The following is an 18702-nucleotide window of genomic DNA, read 5'->3' on the forward strand; positions in this document are numbered from 1 at the left end:
CCTGTGCCGACTGCAATATCACACCAGCGAGCCGCATGAAGAATCCAGTCAGCCAAAGAGACTCTTGGCTTATGAACGATTATGGAACTCAAATGGAGTCCAATTTTTTTTTTTTTTTGCTTTCTTGTTGGTCTTTTTGCCACAGTCTGCCAAAACATAACAGACGACTGGAGAGAAAACAAAGTCAGAAAATCACCAAGGGTGCTTCTGGTTGGTCGGGTCCCAAAAATAAGCTGAACTGTACAGACAATAGTAAGGACCCTGTACGTGCGCCAGATTAAATCATTACTATAAAGGTCACTCACTTTCCAGACTCATTTTAGCAGGGCCTGTCTAATTTGGATGTCGTGTGTGACAGGGCCAGGTGGGATGGTGACCGCGTAGCATCTGTTTGGAAGTCCTCATGCTGTCAGTGCAGTGACACCATCATACCAGCCTCCAACCTCAGTGGTGCACTACTAGACAGAACCCAAAGATTCCACACCCTTCTGGTGAATCCCACCTGAAGGACATACAATTGAGGGGAGAGAATGTCCCTCCATGCTAATGAGGCGCCACTTGTAAGTGTGCCCATGTGGTACCATCTGTTACGCTGGCCAAGGTGCCTCGGTTTTTGCCGGCATCATGCCTGAGGGGAGACACTTTGCACATAATATTAAATCGGGTGCTGCACCTTGTACATGGATGACTATTAGTGCATTTAGTTGATCATATATGGCAGGGGCGGCTCAAGTGCACCTCCAAGGGCTGCAGCTTGTTGTGATTGGCCCTCGGTTTACTCTAAAAATAAACTGGTTTTGCCAATGTTATTAATGACAGGGCATTTAATTGTGCATGTATTTCCTGATGTTGAAAGTTGGACTATTTCCTGAAAGTAATGCAGGTAATATAAGTAATGTTATTGCATTAGTCACAGCTCCCTGGCTCTGCTGCTTATTTGTTGTTGGTGTCAACATTTTAGCTTTTCCTCATTTAGTTGTATTTTTGCTGTTTTTCTTTCTGTTTCTGAAGTGGGCCTCAGACCAATGACAAATTCACTGCAGCTTTTATTTAATTTTATTTTATTTTAATAAAATTATATATTTATATATTATATATATTTACATGACAACTGAAAATATATTATATATTTATATATATTATATTATATATTTGGGCGGCACCCTCAATTCCACCCTCGGCCATCTCTGTGTGGAGTTTGCATGTTCTCCCCGTGCATGCGTGGGTTTTCTCCGGGTACTCCGGTTTCCTCCCACATTCCAAAAACATGCTCGGCTAATTGTCGACTTCAAATTGTCCATAGGTATGAATGTGAGTGTGAATGGTTGTTTGTCTATATGTGCCCTGTGATTGGCTGGTGACCAGTCCAGGGTGTACCCCGCCTCTCGCCCGAAGACAGCTGGGATAGGCTCCAGCACCCCCCGCGACCCTCGTGAGGAAAAAGCGGTAGAAAATGAATGAATGAATGAACATTATATATTTATTATATATATATTTATAGTTTCACAATTGACCGTCAGTCACAAATTCTGATGGGTTGGTGACCGCTGCTAACAAAAATCAATAAAAATAATAACACATATTGACTTGGTTAAGTAACATTAATCTGAGTACTATTTTAAAAATAGTAAAGCAGTGGTCATTTTAGAGTAATTCTGGAAACACGCTAACTTCCAAAGCTAAAGACAAGATATCGACCTCTTTTGACAGCAAAACAAGTAAAGATGACTCAACAGCACCTCTGCTGTTTGCCACCATATAGTGCACTCCATCCACAGTGAAAGTTGTGTAAGAGTGTTCTTTTGTATCCAAACATTTCTTCTAAGATTAAAATGGTAAAGGTGTGTTAAAAAAAATCTTGCAATTAAACAACAGCAGCAGGACCCTGCTGGGCAATCAAAGTATGAAAGCGTCACAAGCGAGCAGAGCACCATGCTGCGTCGACGAAATAACGAGAACGAGGGTGAATGGAGCCTACTAAAAGACGCTGACATACATTGGAGAGGAAGCATGCTGGGTTGCCGAAAGACAAGAGCAAGCCAGGAGTGGCAAATTACAAAAGCAGAGCGCGCTGAGAGACCGGGGGGGGGGATAAATAAGGGGGAACGAACTTAACGTGTATCGCTGACACAATTTATGCAGTGTACACACAGTATGGCTCTTGTTTAATACTGCTGACACACCAGGCCTGCAAAGTTGCTTAGTAACCAGTACACGGGAGCACAACAGCAGAAGAGATTGGGATGCAAGGAGATGCAGCAGGGAGACGAAAGGACGTTCCACAAGTTGATGATACAGTTAATTCTTTGAGGTTCCCAATGAAAGGGAGTCCTTCGTATTCCACGGTCACGACAAGAATGAGACGGCTTAAAAGCAAAGCTTGAATGGAGAGAGGACAGATTAAGAATGGTGACCCAGTGGAAGGTTAGTGATGGACACGGACACTGATGAAGGAGAGCAGAAGAAGGCATCAGACAGAATCGAGGCAGACAAGCAGACGAGCGACCAAACAGGCCGGCGGAATCCCGAGCAAACATGGCGGAAAGGGGTAAACAAACATGATATGAGGAAATGAGGCCAGCGAAGATGTGAGGCGGGAGAGCAGATAATCGTTTTTGTTGTCCCTCCTCTTCACCCTCCTCCTCCTCCTCGCTCTCTTTCTCTGTCATCCTATCTTATCTGGTGTCACACCAGCTGGCAAACAAGAGGCATGAAGGCAAAAAGTAGGGAAAAAAAATGCCACCTTGCCCCCAGTCTAATAATAACTTTCGATACCACAAGTGCATTCACTGCATTCACTGCATTCTCCTCCTGTCACATTCACGTTCTCCGTGCCTCTGTGATTGTGTGTGTCAGTGTGCCGTTGCGGGGATTAACCATAATTAGAAGCATGGTGACAAGGCATAGCAGCTCGAAAATAACAGGAGCGCTTGACAGAACACCACCTGCCCCTTTGGGAAAGACATCAATACATCCATGCATTTCTGGTGACGACCATAGGTCACAAAGGTGGTCAAGTGATGTGTAAACAAGTACAACCTGTTTGGGTTTGGCGTGCTGAGCCTCTCTTTGGCACCCTTCTGGTATGACACACTTCCACATGTCACAACAGGCAACCCGTGGGGTGTTCGAATTGTTTTCCCTGCTTATTTGTGCTCCCAACATTGCCAACAAAAAAAAACAAAAAAACTGGAGATGTGATTCGGTCTCATAAAAGGAGGAGGTGAGATGGAGGATATAAGTGTTGATATCGAGAGAGAGAGAGAGAGCGGGTGAAGAGGAAATGTAAGATGAAGGTAAATGGAGAAGGGAGACAGAGAGAGAGGAGGGGGGAGAGAAAGGAGTGACCTTGATTGCTAAATAATGGTACACACCGTTATAGCTGAGGCTAATGGAGACGTAGCACCGTGTCTGCTGTAAAAAAAGTAAGGGAGGGGTGTGGCGCGTGAGGTCAGGGAGCACCCGGCGAGGATTGCCAAGGGGATTTGTGGCAAGCGGGGGGGAAACAGTCTGCAGGTGAGAGGGGAGGGAGTTTGCAATCAATAGTGCAGATTTAGGATGAGGTGATTTACACTAAAACTACTACATCAGCTAAAAAAAAAAATGTTCAAATGTAGAGAACTAAATCAAAATCGCCAACTATTTTGGTCTTAGATTAATCGTTTTTATGGTATCTTCCGATTTCAGCCTGTGAATATTTATTATATTATTATATTATTATTATATAGGCTGAATATTTATTATATTATTATTACATATTATTAATATATATATCATATATTATTATATTATTATATTTCCTTAGTTATCCACGAAAGCAGACCAGCCAAAACCAAATATTCACACATCAGTCATTTCAGGCAACAATTTTGCCTCTTAGTGACTGTTTGTTTAGTTCATATCCGTTTGGATAACTGGATTATTATTATACTTGATTAGTACGAACTCATCGATAACTTGTTACAGCGACTCCGAAAATATTTGTTTGTTGCAGCCCTATAAGGAACACAAATGAGGGAATAAAGTGAGGGAGTACAATGGTGAGATTACAAAAAGGACTTAAGGATTCACTTAAGTGTGTGTGTTTCTCACATATGGTTGTAGTGTCCCAGTTCAGCATGCATAACATTCACGGATGCTTACTTTAATCCACACACATTCATTATTGCAGGATTGTTGACAATACAGATGATTTCTATTGAAATGTATTGCTGTTGTCTAATTGGACATTCAATGAAAACGTCTCTGCGGCTTTCTCCAGCGAGTTAATCATGTGACAAAAGGAAGCTAATAGTGTAATAGTGTATGAGGCCATATAAGTGTTTCACTTCAAGTGCTGCACTATTGGGCCATATAATGAACATTTGCCATGGCAACACACAAGCTGTTCCCCTGGGAAGGAGATATTTTGACAGTGCTAGGGATCAATCTATGGCGACCTCATGACACCGAGATGCTTTAATGACAGAATAGTCGGAGATGGCACAACATTACTTCTGCACAAGTGCATACTCAGAGTTTGCAAAGGTTTATATACTGATGTAGAAAACAAATAAACTGCCAAGTTGACAACAACTCTTTGCGGAAAGTAAAGCAGTAGGTGTTCTCAGCGATGTGTATTAGATGTAGCGATCTGGTGATACAAATAAGTCCTTAGATGTGGTGTGAAAAGGCAATGAGGTAGGAAAGGGAGGGCGGAGGGCGAGGGTCAAACAAAATGATAGCAGGGAACCCAAAAAAAACCAAAACAAAACACAGAAAGCACTGCCAATGAAAAAGCATAAACATGGTTGCCCACACAAGAGGGTAGGTCACAGTCATTCCCATCAGTGAGAGATACTTGAGCTGTACTACAACCCTCCCCCCCCCCCGCATCCGCACACACAGACACAGAAATATGTTTATTCTATTATGCTACAAATACACACTGGTAAGGTGCAGCATGGTCCTTGTGTATAAAATGCATCCATGGTTTGTTTGCTATCACGGCCGTTTTAGAGGAACAAATTCCTTCCCGTTCGAGCCACACGAGGACTCACTGATTACACATTTACAGTAGACGACAACACAACTGCCTTATGGCGATACACTGACACATTTGATGGCTATTACACTTTGTCAAAAGCCCTAAAATGCCTCAGCCTTACTGTAATCCTGCTAACACCTAAAATGGCCTCTTAAAAAGTGCAGAGACCCACAAAATGGCTTGACATTTGCTTCTGCCGGCGATCCGAATGCGCATGCACGCTTACGCGTACGCGCACACACACAGGCAGACAGAGTTCTCTTTTCATGCTCCCCGGGCACACTCTTTATCAATAGCCTCATTTTCCCCTTCCTGCTGTATTCACTCCTTCTTCCAGGTTCACTCAACACTTACATTTTCAGTCAGTCAACAGTCAGCACAGCAGGTCGTCCATTACTGCAGCTATTTTACATTCCGTGCTGATGTTCTTTTTTTGTTTTATCCTCTATAGGATCCTACCCTCCACCAGTGACCGCTTCCTGTTGAAGAACTTGGTATCGGGAGTGGATTATAACTTGTGCGTGCTGGCCATTTTCGATGACTCTATGACAGCGTTGGCGGCGACCAAAGTATTGGGTTGCACCTCCTTCTCCACCAAAGACGTTTACCCCGCTTGCAGCTCTCTCCAGGCTCACTTCCTGGGAGGGACGCTCACCATCTTGGTCGGCGGTGTGGTGGTGGTCACACTCCTTGTGTTCACTGTTGCGTTAATGGTTCGCCATCGTGTGTGCAACCACACCAACCACATCATTTGTCACAATGGCAACGCCGAGGCAGGAGTCGGGGTTTGTGGTCAGGGGGGAGGAGTAGCAGCCCGGGACAAAGGAGGAGACAGAGGCGGGTGCTACCCATCCAACGGTTCTGGGGACGTCATGATGGTGGTCCTGCCCAATGGTCTGCCCGCCAAGAGAACGGGAGAAAGAGAAAAGGACAAAGAGAAAGAGGCGGCGGATTCTGCTTCAGCTCTTCCGCCAAAACTGCCCCCAAAGCCGAGGCTCAAGAATAAGGTCAACCTGGAGCAGTTTCTTTCAGCCGGGGGTGTGGTTTCCACCATGGCGGGGGCAGGAGGAGAGATGGCCTTGGTGGTGCGGCAGAGGAAGCTGGACAAGGCCCCGGGGTACATTCCGGAAAGTGACAGAACTCCCCTCTACTACTCCCCCTCCATCTCATCCACCCTGCCCCGCCAGTCACGCTCCAAGGAATGCCCGAGACCTCGTCTGGAGCGACAGCTGACCAATCGTGCCAGCTTCTCCTTGGCAGCACCACTGAGAGACTCTGACCTGCTCGACTGGAGGATAACGTCCACCAACAGGGACAAATGGAACTCCTCTCAGGCTTATCAGAGCCCTGTTTCCCCTCTAAGCCCCGCCTGCAGGGCCGTCAGCAAGCGACGGCACTCACTCGATATGGGCTCCTCCGTTGCACTAGCAACAGATGCGGCCGCCACCGTTGCCAAGCGGTACGGAGCTGTCAGCTACGCCAAGAGGTTGAGCGTGATCTGGACCAGGCGCAGTCAGTCACTCCACGGGATGCTGGTGCAGTGCGCCTCCACCACGAGCACCGCTTCCTCCAATACCAGCGACGAAGGTGAAAGCGGCGGTGGATTTGGGGCTCGCTGTGGATACATCCACGCTTACAACACCACCAACTCCAACTCCAACATTGGTGCGGCTGCTGGCAGAGCTATAAAAGATCGGGGCAGGGAGAAAGGAAAGGATGGGAGGAGCGCTGAAGAGCTGGAGGAAAGTATCGTTTAGAATGTTGACAGAAGGTTCCAGTGGTTGGAGTTAAGACAAATGACAGATGGAGGATTGTAGTTTAATAAGAAAGATGGAGACAAAATCAAGTTTAATAAAGAATAGAAAGCCTTGACAGTAAATAGCTAGAGGGGGCTTTTGGCCTTGAAATCCTCAAAGAGAGTCAGACACACAAGCAACCGTTCTCAAAGTAAATAGAGACATAATCGAAGACGGGAAGTGAGAACAAAGAGCTTGAGAAGGTTTAGAGCTCAGTGTGGATCCCAGCAAAGCCTCTACACTAATAGAAGCTGCTCCGGCCCACACAACAACACCAAGGCCTTGCACCGGGTTCAAGTAGCATCACCAACACTGCAGGAGGGATGGCAAATGAGATTTGGATGTGGCTCAACTTTGTCAAAGTGTTTTTTTTTTTGGATTCAGCTAAACGCAATGAATGTGACTTCTGTGGCTGCACTTTGGCCGGCCATGCCTGTGGATTACAGGAGCATAAATACAGAGCTGGCCATGATCAATCGATGTTTGCTGGCGGCAGCGCAGTGGAGCACGGACATTATTAAATGACACCCGGATTACAATGGAGTCGATACGGATTACAAAATGGTGGAGGTGTATGATGGAAGGTTTCCATGCTGCTTATGGTGTGCATGGAAAGGTTGGATCACCGAGCGGATGCGTGTGTTTATGTGAGGAGTTTTTGCCAGGTGACCATTCCTGTTACGTATGTTTTCATGTTTCGTCATCTTTGCAACACACTGGGAAAAACGATGAAGGAAATAAAAGGAAATAATCACTATTTTTGCAGCTTGGACTGAAAGCATCCATGTCCGATGAGATTTTTTTTTTCTTTGAGTGACTTCATTCGTGCCACATGGATTGTCTTGCTATCAAACTGTGAATGTTTTCAGAGAGACACAAACCTCTTGAGCTGGTTGGGACTTGAAAGTATTACAGTGGGACAACAAAACAATCAAAAAAGTGCATATACTGTATATATATATATGTATATATATATATATACAGATTAAAATAATTGTATTTGTCACACTGTGTGTTTCTGTTGTTCAGAATTTTCTGGAAATGATGTTAGGCAAAAATAAAAAATAGAGAAAATGTGATATTTTTCATTTTGGACAAACTATAATTAAGCAAAGAGAAAGATGAAAATCACACAAAGCACAAACAGAGAGATGCCTATGAAAACAACCGATGACATAAATGACAACATTAATGTTGTTCCCTTGCTTTTTTTCATTTTGCCAAAGTCAATATTGTTCTCTTGACATTATATAAATAAAAATGACATGTATGGAACACTGACTGCCTCATTAACATACAAAAGGTCACACAAGGAAAGACAAATCAATTGATTGTACTTTTTTTGCCCATCATCCACAATGCAAATTTGAGACTGTGTGTTCTAAATACTGAGTAACTACTAACACGAGGCAGCTAATAATGCATAATGGGGATTAACCAATTCTGCCTAATATATTACATGTACATGTACTGACAGGCACATTCATACGTATTGACATATATTGGTCATTTTACGCATTACTGGAACTTCTATCTCGGCCACATTGATTTCTACTTCCATTTACAAGAGCAGCACAGAGAAAGCATTTGCAAGAACTAATCATGGCAGACTTCGTTAGACACGATGACGACTCCCCCCCCCCAGACAGAGAATAATGTTGCTGGGTGCTCGGCAGATCCAGCTAGAGTGAAACACTAAGCCATTGGAGTAGCATTATCATGTAGCATTAGTGCTAAACGTTTCCAGTTGCTTACACACAGAATATTGTAGGGCTAGTGTCCTAAGGCTATAAAGACATTGGTGTATAGCAAAGGAAAGGTTAGACTCTCATATTTCATCAGAAAGTAAGTTATAATACTGTACTTATGAAATGTATGTAATAATATTTCCCCCCTTTTCTGTTTTTTAATCAGCAGTAGAACAGACGTACGTTTCAGCAAAATATCAGTTCTCAGCAAAAAAAGAGAGAAAAGCATAACTTTCACTCTGACACAAATTATATAGTGTATAATTATAACATTTCATGATATATTTAGCCAAAATATACAAACAACTGTGCCACAACATAAATAACAAAAATGGTTGTATCACATGAAAATAACTATTAATTCATTCGTTTTCTACCGCTTTTCCTCACAAGGGTCGCGGGGGTGCTGGAGCCTATCCCAGCTGTCTTTGGGCGAGAAGCCAGCCAATCACAGGGCACATATAGACAAACAACCATTCACACTCACATTCATACCTATGGACAATTTGGAGCCACCAATTAACCTAGCATGTTTTTGGAATGTGGGAGGAAAACCCACGCATGCACGGGGAGAACATGCAAACTCCACATAGAGATGGCCGAGGGTGGAATTGAACCCTGGTCTCCTAGCTGTGAGGTCTGCGCGCTAACCACTCAACCTCAGTGCCGCCCATGAAAATAACTATTTATTTCCAAATATCAACTATTTACAATTGACACATTGGGAATGCAAGCAGAACTGGAGGTACTAGCAGAGATGAGGATGCTGAGGTTCTCATTGGGAGTGACCAGGATGAATAGGATGGAGGAAGGAGTACATCAGAGGGACATTACATGTTAGAGGCCTTGGAGATAAAGTCAGAGAGGCCAGACTGAGATGATTGGGACATGTCTAGAGGAAAGGTAGTGAATGTATTGGTAGAAGGATGCTGCTTTTAGAGCTGCCAGGTAGGAGGCATAGAGGAAGACCAAAGAGGAGGTTTATGGATGTAGTGAAGGAGGACATAAGGGTAGTTGGCGTGAGAGAGACAGATGCAGAAGACAAGGTTGGATGGAGGAGATTGATTGACACCCAAGCACAAATTTGCTTGGGTGTGCCCTCAATGGGTAATCTCTTCAACGTTACAAGACACTGTGCCTTTTCCCTTCGCTACTGTGCCTTTTCCCTTCGCTGGTTGCAGTGCAGCGTCTATTTCTATGGAAAAGATGCAGGCCGACGTCAGCTACTGAGCTACAAGTGCCGGCAGCACAGTATTTAAACGTTGACGTATAGGAGACGTCCCAAGATTAGACATGTCCATAAAGTAGCTACACCGCTACATTAAAAGTTTCTGAAAAATACCCTGGCTATTACATATTATATTATATTATAGATTATATTAATGAAGACATTTCTGTTGGACATTTTTAATAAGCAAGCAGCGATTACTTGAAAACTGTAAATCATTGGCAAGCACAGTCTAAGTAAAAATAATTACACATTTTTCAGTTAAGTTTTATGAGGTAAAGCAATATGCTAATAAATGTGGCAATGTTTTTTAAAAGTTATACTTAAAGAGAAAGTAGTGATGACTTGAGAATAATTAATAGTTTATGTGAAAATGACCCTTGTAATATTCACTTAGATTTTCTACTTGGGAAAAAAAGAGCTTTATTTAAGTAAATGTTTTTTTTTCAGTCCATCTGGATGTTTGATTAGTGGAATCGAGTGGAATCTCACAGTTGTCCTAAAACATTTTGGCCTATCACAATCTTAGTTCTTCTACTAGAAGTGTGAGGCATGATTTATAACCTGGCATTAACTTTTCCAAACTAAAATGCGATACGACAGCAGCTCCAGAAGCTGGCGTTACCTCTCAGTAGTGGCCCCGAGGCACTGCGAGTAAGATGGCAGTAAAAAGTAGCTCTTCAGTGCTTGCTCCTACAATAATAATGTGGCTGTAGCTTGGTTAATATGCGGGTCACATTATGTAAATGGGACATTGTTGGTGGATTTATGAGGGGTGTTTTAGAGGGCTTCATAGGATAAATAGGTGAATCCCCATATGTGCATATTTATCTCTTTAGAACAGTGTTTTTCAACCTTTTTTGAGCCACGGCACGTTTTTTACGGTGGAAAAATTTTGCGGCACACCAATAACCAACATTATTTGCTTCTTTCAGTTTTTTCCTGATTACGGACTCGCCACAGCAGATCCTTTTGATCCGCATACTAATTTAACCAACAATGTTATAAAATGTCACCACTACCTCTCACGTGCATCACTAAGTCTATTAGAGGAACGAGGCAATCAGCTACGTGTTGCCACACGGATGAATATTACATTGCTCTGCCAGTCTTTACACCAATGACACGCGACAATGACATAATATTTGCAGAAAATTATTAATACATATTAATAAAAAAAGTGATATTGAATAATTCCTAACGGCACACCTGACGATTTCTCACGGCACACTTGTGTGCCGCGGCACAGTTGTTGAAAATCACTGCTTTAGAACACACAGAAAAGGGAAAGACATGTGTTCATATCTCATATCAGGACTTTCCTTTAATGGATGTGGGTATGAAAAACCTACACGCATATTATTGTACCAGGGCGGCACAGCGGTCGAGTGGTTAGCGCGCAGACCTCACAGCTAGGAGACCAGGGTTCAATTGCATGTTCTCCCCATGCATGCGTGGGTTTTCTCCAGGTACTCCGGTTTCCTCCCACATTCCAAAAACATGCTAGGTTAATTGGCGACTCCAAATTGTCCATAGGTATGAATGTGAGTGTGAATGGTTGTTTGTCTATATGTGCCCTACGATTGGCTGGCCACCAGTCCAGGGTGTACCCCGCCTCTCGCCCGAAGACAGCTGGGATAGGCTCCAGCAACCCCAAGAACCTCGTGAGGAAAATTGGTAGAAAATGAATGAATGAATTATTGTACCACAACCTCTTGCTCTGCTTTCTTTGCTAAAGGCAAAACCCTGGCCCCAATTTGACTAATCCAAAATGCTGAGTAACTCAGACCCACATGTATATTGCAAGTCCCTGGTAGACTTCAAATGCCTCAAACATGAGCGCATCTGCCTGCAGCCAAAGACTAAACTGTACGTGACATTTACAGCCATGGTGGACACATTAGGATGCCTTGGCCTGCAGTGTGCTGCATGAGCAACTCAGGATGCATCAGCAGGTTCTTGTCCGAGTACCAGTCGGACCAGCCCGGCTAACTGCACCAATGGGCACACTTTGGCAACTGCAACGGCTACCTAATTGAAAGCCCTCTGCAGATGAGTGCTGGGGTAGATATTTAAAAGATGGCAAGTTATCTCCCGTCTGTATCACATCTTGTCAGTCATCCAGCATTGGGGGAGAAGAGGAGGAGGATAAAAAGACTGACTGAAGATAAAAGAGCAAAAAAGAGCAAAGTGAGACAAGAGGAGCAGGAAATTGATGCAGATGGAGAGCAGGAAGCAAGAAGGAACAGGAAGGAGGCATAGATAGCATGAAAAATAAGCTGCCTCCATCTGTATCATGATAAAACTTCAAGGTAGTTTATTATCATGCTAAGCTAGATGGATGAACTGTAAAAGACAAAATAGTGGCTAATGTTTGTCCTAGAGAGGTGCTAAAGTGGTTCCAATTTCCTTCCTATCGTCTTCAATATAATGGTCCTCCATTTAATTCCCATCTCTGGTCAAGACATCATCATCCTCACTTCAATGACGAGATCCACCTGACCTTTCCACCCCGCCTGCCTTCATTTTCTTTCCTTTTCATTTGCCTCTCACTGCCATTCTTAATATAAAAAAATTCCACTGAGCGGCTTTCACCTTGAGTATTTTCACAAATGATGTATTTGCAAATGCTGACTTATTTCTTTTTACATAAATGCACAAATGTGAGCCAAATTACAACATAAAGTGTTCTCGTGAAGAGCAACAAGCTGCAGGGTGCAAAGCAGTTTGAACAAGAAATGTTTGCAACCACTTGCCGCACCACGTCCTGTCTCAACATAGCACTAAAATCATCTTTTTTTCTAAATGTCATTAATTATTACATTATTTTGTGCTTGAATATTTGCAATTGTTAGTTTAAAAAAATCATATTTAAGCAAATTAGCCAAAATTAAATATCCAAGCACCAGAATGCCTAAATAAACTAAAATACAAATACATGGCAGAAGAAGCATTCTAATTGTGAATGTAGTATTTTACATTGGCCACTAGGCGTCAGTAATTGGTTGGGGAGACAAGCACCTGACGTGATGGCCAAAACAGGCATTAAATTATCTCACAATGATAACAATGATATAATAATGATAATAACACGGGCTACTGTTTCGGCTATAAAACTAAAACTCAACACTGAACCTTTGACATCACTCCCTGTCCTCCACACATTTGACCGCCTGCCACTAAGGTCCCCTGGGGAACACATTTACAGTGACACACAGGCAGAAGTTTTATTTCCATCTTAAATGGCTTATTTAGTGAGACAATGTTCTAATGTGAGACTGTAATAATAATAATGAGACAATAGCCATTGCAGGAAGTACGCTGTCAAGAAAAAAGAAACACGTACAATGTAAAGCTGGCTAGAGCCAGTAGTCTAGAGAGTTCTAATGTGTTAAATACTGTATTTTACTGTATAGAAGATCATGAACAGCTTTTGTATGCCCGAAGTACAAATATATTCATTCATTCATTTTCTACCGCTTTTCCTCACGAGGGCCGCAGGGGTGCTGGAGCCTATCCCAGCTGTCTTCGGGCGAGAGGCGGGGTACACCCTGGACTGGTCGCCAGCCAATCACAGGGCACATATAGACAAACAACCATTCACACTCACATTCATACCTATGGACAATTTGGAGTCGCTAATTAACCTAGCATGTTTTTGGAATGTGGGAGGAAACCGGAGTACCTGGAGAAAACCCACGCATGCAAACTCTACACAGAGATGGCCGAGGGTGGAATTGAACCCTGGTCTCCTAGCTGTGAGGTCTGCGTGCGAACCACTCGACCGCCGTGCAGCCCTCAAAAATATTAAATTTATTAATATTGAAATCCACTTATCGCAGCCTGGTTTGCAGCCAAATAACCACAATAAAAGATGGATGACTGTACTCAAAGAGTTCAGGATATTGGGCTTTCAGGTGAATTTCATTTACCTTCTTGCACATGTCCAAATCTTCAATGTTTCAGGACGTTTTGCAAAACTTGGTGTTTCACAACAGGTGTGATCCATGAATGGACCAAAAAACATCCTGGTTCAATTAGAATTGGTATATAAACAGTGCTCTTCACTTCAACATCATGAGACCAAAATGACGCTGGACTAATCAAGCGTACCTCGCCACCACCAGCCTTCAAACGTTCTCTCGGATGGAAGCGGCCACTGAGCTTAAAGTGTCAGAGTGTCAGCCCAAAGAGAGACAGACAGACTAGAAGAACACAGAAAGGCGTGCCATGTTCCTTTCTGTGAAAATTTAAAAAAAAATCATTTGTTGTGAACATGACTAACTTATTATAAGTAGCAAATGTTATTCAATAAGACTGTCAAAGGTGACTAAGATGCTTTGTTGCTGGGCCAAAGTGAGAAAAGACGTCTACTTGAGAGTGCTCATGTTTTATTTAAACGCCTTCCAATCCAAGCTCAACTGATCAGCCTGAGGAAAGGTGATGCTGGAGTTCCAGTAAGGAAAAGTGATACAACAGTCCAGCCAAGTTACTTTGTAACAACAGCTTATTATTACAAATCTATCGTTGGAAGATAGGTCGGAAAAAGGCCCTATGAATAATAAAAGAGCTCTCTGTTGGAGGTAGAGACCTCTCTTATCTGTAGCTGCACCACATTCGGACAATATTTACTGAGCGCTCACAGATCTCAGGGGAGCACGGCCGTTTTTGTGACTTCAATTAAAGCTACTCGACATGGAAGATAAAGCAGGTAAAGGAACACCGGTGTCAAGGTTTTAACTTTTTGTTAATATCTGCATGCCCAGGTTCTCCATTAGGGTGGTCCAAGTCTGGTTTAAGGAGAACAAATTCCAGCATTGCCAACACAATTACTGCCCTTTGAGCAGATGCATTAGCGAGATGGGCACCACTCTGGTATGCTCATGGTAGCCTTAAAAGTCTTGAATGAACACCGCTTCCGCCTCAAAGTGCAACAAGGGAGTGTTTAAAGGAGAGTAATGTGTGTGGGGGATGATTGGACACCGCATTTAAATTACAAGTTTTCCTAAAAACCCCAATACTGACCTCCTCATGCAGAACCGATGAGGTCTTCCTTAAATGTTATGATGCTTGTGCCTCAGATAAGAAATAGACACAAAGGCAGAAGAACACCAGTCTTCCACTGGCGAGCACGTTTGACTGTGACGTTGGGGTGTCTATTAGTTTTCAATGACAATGGATGAATGCACACTGCAGGAAAAGCCATGATTAAAGTCCACGTATACATGGACCCAAATATTCCAATTGCATTTGGTTTGTTTAAGAATTGAACCTTTGTATACACCTCATTCCGAAAGAAAAGTGCCAATCCGAATGAATATATAATCGGATTCACAGGGGTGGAATATTCCTTTCCCCAATCTGATTGAGATATCATGTACCCACTCAAACGGAAAGTTGTTGTTCGTCATGTTTTTCTTCTTCTGTTGTTTATTTGCGGTTGGCAAGCAACTTTCTGCGGAACAGAAGCTAAACACTTCTATACTTTATTCACAAGTCCAGTTTTTCTTTAAAAATAAATACATATCTATATAAAACATGTCCTGATTTTAATTATGAAATATTAGCAAGATTTAATTTGATCTTTTCCTGTTTAAATTCATCCTGGTTGCGTTCTTCAGTTTTAAAAATGGAGGCGAGCAATCGGCATTGGACTGCTGCGGAAAGTTTATTTTTGATCCAAACTAAATTTCAAGACTGGACAAACAAAAAAACACAATACAGAGTTATTCCAACAAGTGAAAGAAAAACTCGGGGAAGCTGGTATCACATGATGTTGATGTTTACGCTTTACTGCGCATGCCCCATTGACTATTCTGTTTGATTATAGCGGCGCATGGAGACAAGAGATTGGAATATTCCTTTCCTTGTGTACCATTGTTTTCGGAAAAGTCATTCGGAACGATTCCATTGGGAGAGAGGGAAAACTCATGTAAAGGTGGCTAATGACAATGAGAAAGTGACAGGAACAGCTCCTCCAACATCGCCTCCTCCAATACATCTCACATTTTTCAAAGCACTGGTCAAAAAAAGCAGACTTGGATCAAATAAGGTCATATCCCTTTAGACCAGAGGTAGGGAACCTAATCCAATTATCACTGCGTGGTGAGAGAGGATTGTATTTTCGGCATTTAACATTTATGCAATACTGTACATTGTCAATTGCCAATTTGTGTGGATGATAAGGACATACTGTGTTCTTCTATAAGGGCTTTAAGGCCATTTTATATTTGTTGCTTTCCCTCCTTATAGATCCACCAGCAGTAAAGACCCAGTGATGGACGGCCTCACTGGAAGACCTCGCCGACTATAAACATGTCAGTGCTGCCGCCCTTTAGCCTGCAAGGCGTACAGAGGTCACATGGGCATTCTGGCTCATCAAACTTAAGCCTCTATGTTGTTTTTGTACTTTACTGTGTGGACATGTTTTTCCTGCATTGGCGCGGCAATGCTTGAATGGCTTATAGTTGCACAAAAGTATGGACATAATGCTTACGTATGCACACACTGTAATTTGTGGAGGGCTAATTGTACTGCAGCACAGAGCGTGACACCCAGCACTGGAGGACGTGAAGTAGATAAGTTGTTTGGATGAACTCTGCATCACATGTCAACTCTTAGGACATGCAAGGATGCTTCCAGAACCGGACAGGGAGAGCAGGTCAACCTCAGGCTGTTAATGAGTTGCCAGATGCCGCAGTCAAAAAATAAGCCAATGCAAACAACGACTGCACCAGTGATGACTGTGAGTTGAAAAAAAATAAAATAAAAGTGCAGTAGCTTCAGGGATTTATTTAAAAGAAACCAAAAGTTGTGTTTTAATGAGAACAACTGGCATCCCTGACAAGTCCAGAGATGCCTTCAAGCATTTAATGCTTGAAAAAAGAAAACAGACGTATTAGCAGGTGTTGTCGCTGCAATACGCAGCACGGAAAGATACTACAGATGCTTTCCTAACTAAAATACGGCCAAAATTTCAGTTCTTTCTTGCATCTTTGCGTTTTTTTTTTTTTTATGACAACACACTGGTGGCCGCTCATGCGTTGGCAAGTCAAAACATGTAGACCACAGATATTGCAATTAGAAAAGTGTGAGAAGCATCATTTGCTATTTAGCAAATCCCAGGCTCCCTTCCGACATCTGGACTTTTCAAATGTCTACTTTTTGGACCTAAGAAGGTCTACAGATGACTTGGTTGATGGAGACTGTATCTAGTAGGAAAATGGTTACAGATGATGGCTACGTCCACATTATTAAGGAGCTTTAAAAATGTATGCATTTTGGCTCTTTGTCCACACGCAAATGTAGGGTTTTGACCTTAAAAACTTTTCTAAAACTCCAGCCATAGTGAAGACTTTCATGAACGCTAAGTAAGTATAATTTCATATGTGCAACGGCAAACATTACATTGGTGGTTTTAAACATATGGAGATACTACTTCTCACATGTTTAACCCTTAGATGCATAAGTGGGTCAAAAATGACCCGGTCAGGTTGTTTTCTTGAAATATCTTCGTAATGAAAAAAATGTATCATTTCATATTCCAGGTATTCCTCAAAAAACATGTTTTTGATATCATGCCTTTCACATTTTTAACTTACCTTTTATATATTTTAAGAAATGTTTGTTTTTGTGTTACTACCCCAACCTTCCATAAGTGGGTCAAAAATGACCCGGTCAGGTTATTTTCTTGAAATATCGTTGTCATGAAAAATTGCTATCACATATTCCAGGTATTCCTCAAAAAACATGTTTTTGATATCATGTCATTCACATTTTTAACTTACCTTTTATACATTTTAAGAAATTTTTGTTTTTGTGTTACTACCTCAACCTTCCATAAGTGGGTCAAAAATGACCCGGTCAGGTTGTTTTCTTGAAATATCTTTGTAATGAAAAATTGTTATCATTTCATATTCCAGGTATTCCTTAAAAAACATGTTTTTGATATCATGTCATTCACATTTTTAACTTACCTTTTATACATTTTAAGAAATTTTTGTTTTTGTGTTACTACCCCAACCTTCCATAAGTGGGTCAAAAATGACCCAGTCAGGTTGTTTTCTTGAAATATATTTGTAATGAAAAATTGTTATCATTTCATTTTCCAGGTATTCCTAAAAAAACATGTTTTTGATATCATGTCATTCACATTTTTAACTTATCTTTTATACATTTTAAGAAATTTTCGTTTTTGTGTTACTACCCCAACCTTCCATAAGTGGGTCAAAAATGACCCGGTCAGGTTGTTTTCTTGAAATATATTTGTAATGAAAAATTGTTATCATTTCATATTCCAGGTATTCCTTAAAAAAACAGGTTTTTGATATCATGATATTCACATTTTTAACTTACCTTTATGCAACACACAATGGATCATATGGGGTCATTTTCTTTTTCAAAGATGGAAAAAAGTGAAAAATTAAGATGTTTCTAACATGAAATCATTCTTGTGTGGTCCTAAATATAATACTTATTTTCCTTACCAAAATTCCTTACCAAAATGTTAAAAAATTGGCATAAAAACGCATTCTAGTATGGGTCATTTTTGACCCACTTATGGAAGAGTGTAGGGTCCAGTCACTCGTGCATCTAAGGGTTAAGAATGAATATACTCTGACTGTCACTTTACATAAACAAAGGCAAGATTATGGGTTTTGAGTTCTGCTGATGATTTGCGTTCCAATACTGCTACAAAGTTCCTGCCCACAGCAGTGGTTTTGGACAACCCTCAATCATACCTCTAGCTGGCACAACTTTGACAAGCGGGTCGCTATTTTTTGGGAGAATGGCATGAGAATGTTGGCATGTCAAAGACATTGTTCTTTTTGTTTGACTGCTTCGCCCACACGTTGAATATGCCTTTGTATATACTCCTGTTCGTGCTACATAACTACTGTCTTG

General features: G+C 41.9%; 2 protein-coding genes across 2 annotated transcripts in view; one reads left to right on the forward strand and one right to left on the reverse strand.

The window, feature by feature from the left end:
• LOC131125147 (leucine-rich repeat and fibronectin type-III domain-containing protein 4) overlaps positions 1–8744 on the forward strand; it is a 28674-nt gene extending 19930 nt beyond the window's left edge. The window contains exon 8 of the mRNA XM_058066387.2: positions 5478–8744. Coding sequence (XP_057922370.2) covers positions 5478–6783 — 1306 coding nt within the window. The 3' untranslated portion in view covers positions 6784–8744. The remainder of the gene's footprint in view (positions 1–5477) is intronic.
• The window catches only part of pcxb (pyruvate carboxylase b), a 219111-nt gene that overhangs the window by 78431 nt on the left and 121978 nt on the right, over positions 1–18702 (reverse strand). The window lies entirely within an intron of this gene.

The sequence above is a fragment of the Doryrhamphus excisus genome, linkage group LG2 (assembly GCF_037039965.1).
Source record: "Doryrhamphus excisus strain RoL-2023G ecotype Guam linkage group LG2, RoL_Dexc_Guam_v1.1, whole genome shotgun sequence".
Classification (NCBI taxonomy): domain Eukaryota; kingdom Metazoa; phylum Chordata; class Actinopteri; order Syngnathiformes; family Syngnathidae; genus Doryrhamphus; species Doryrhamphus excisus.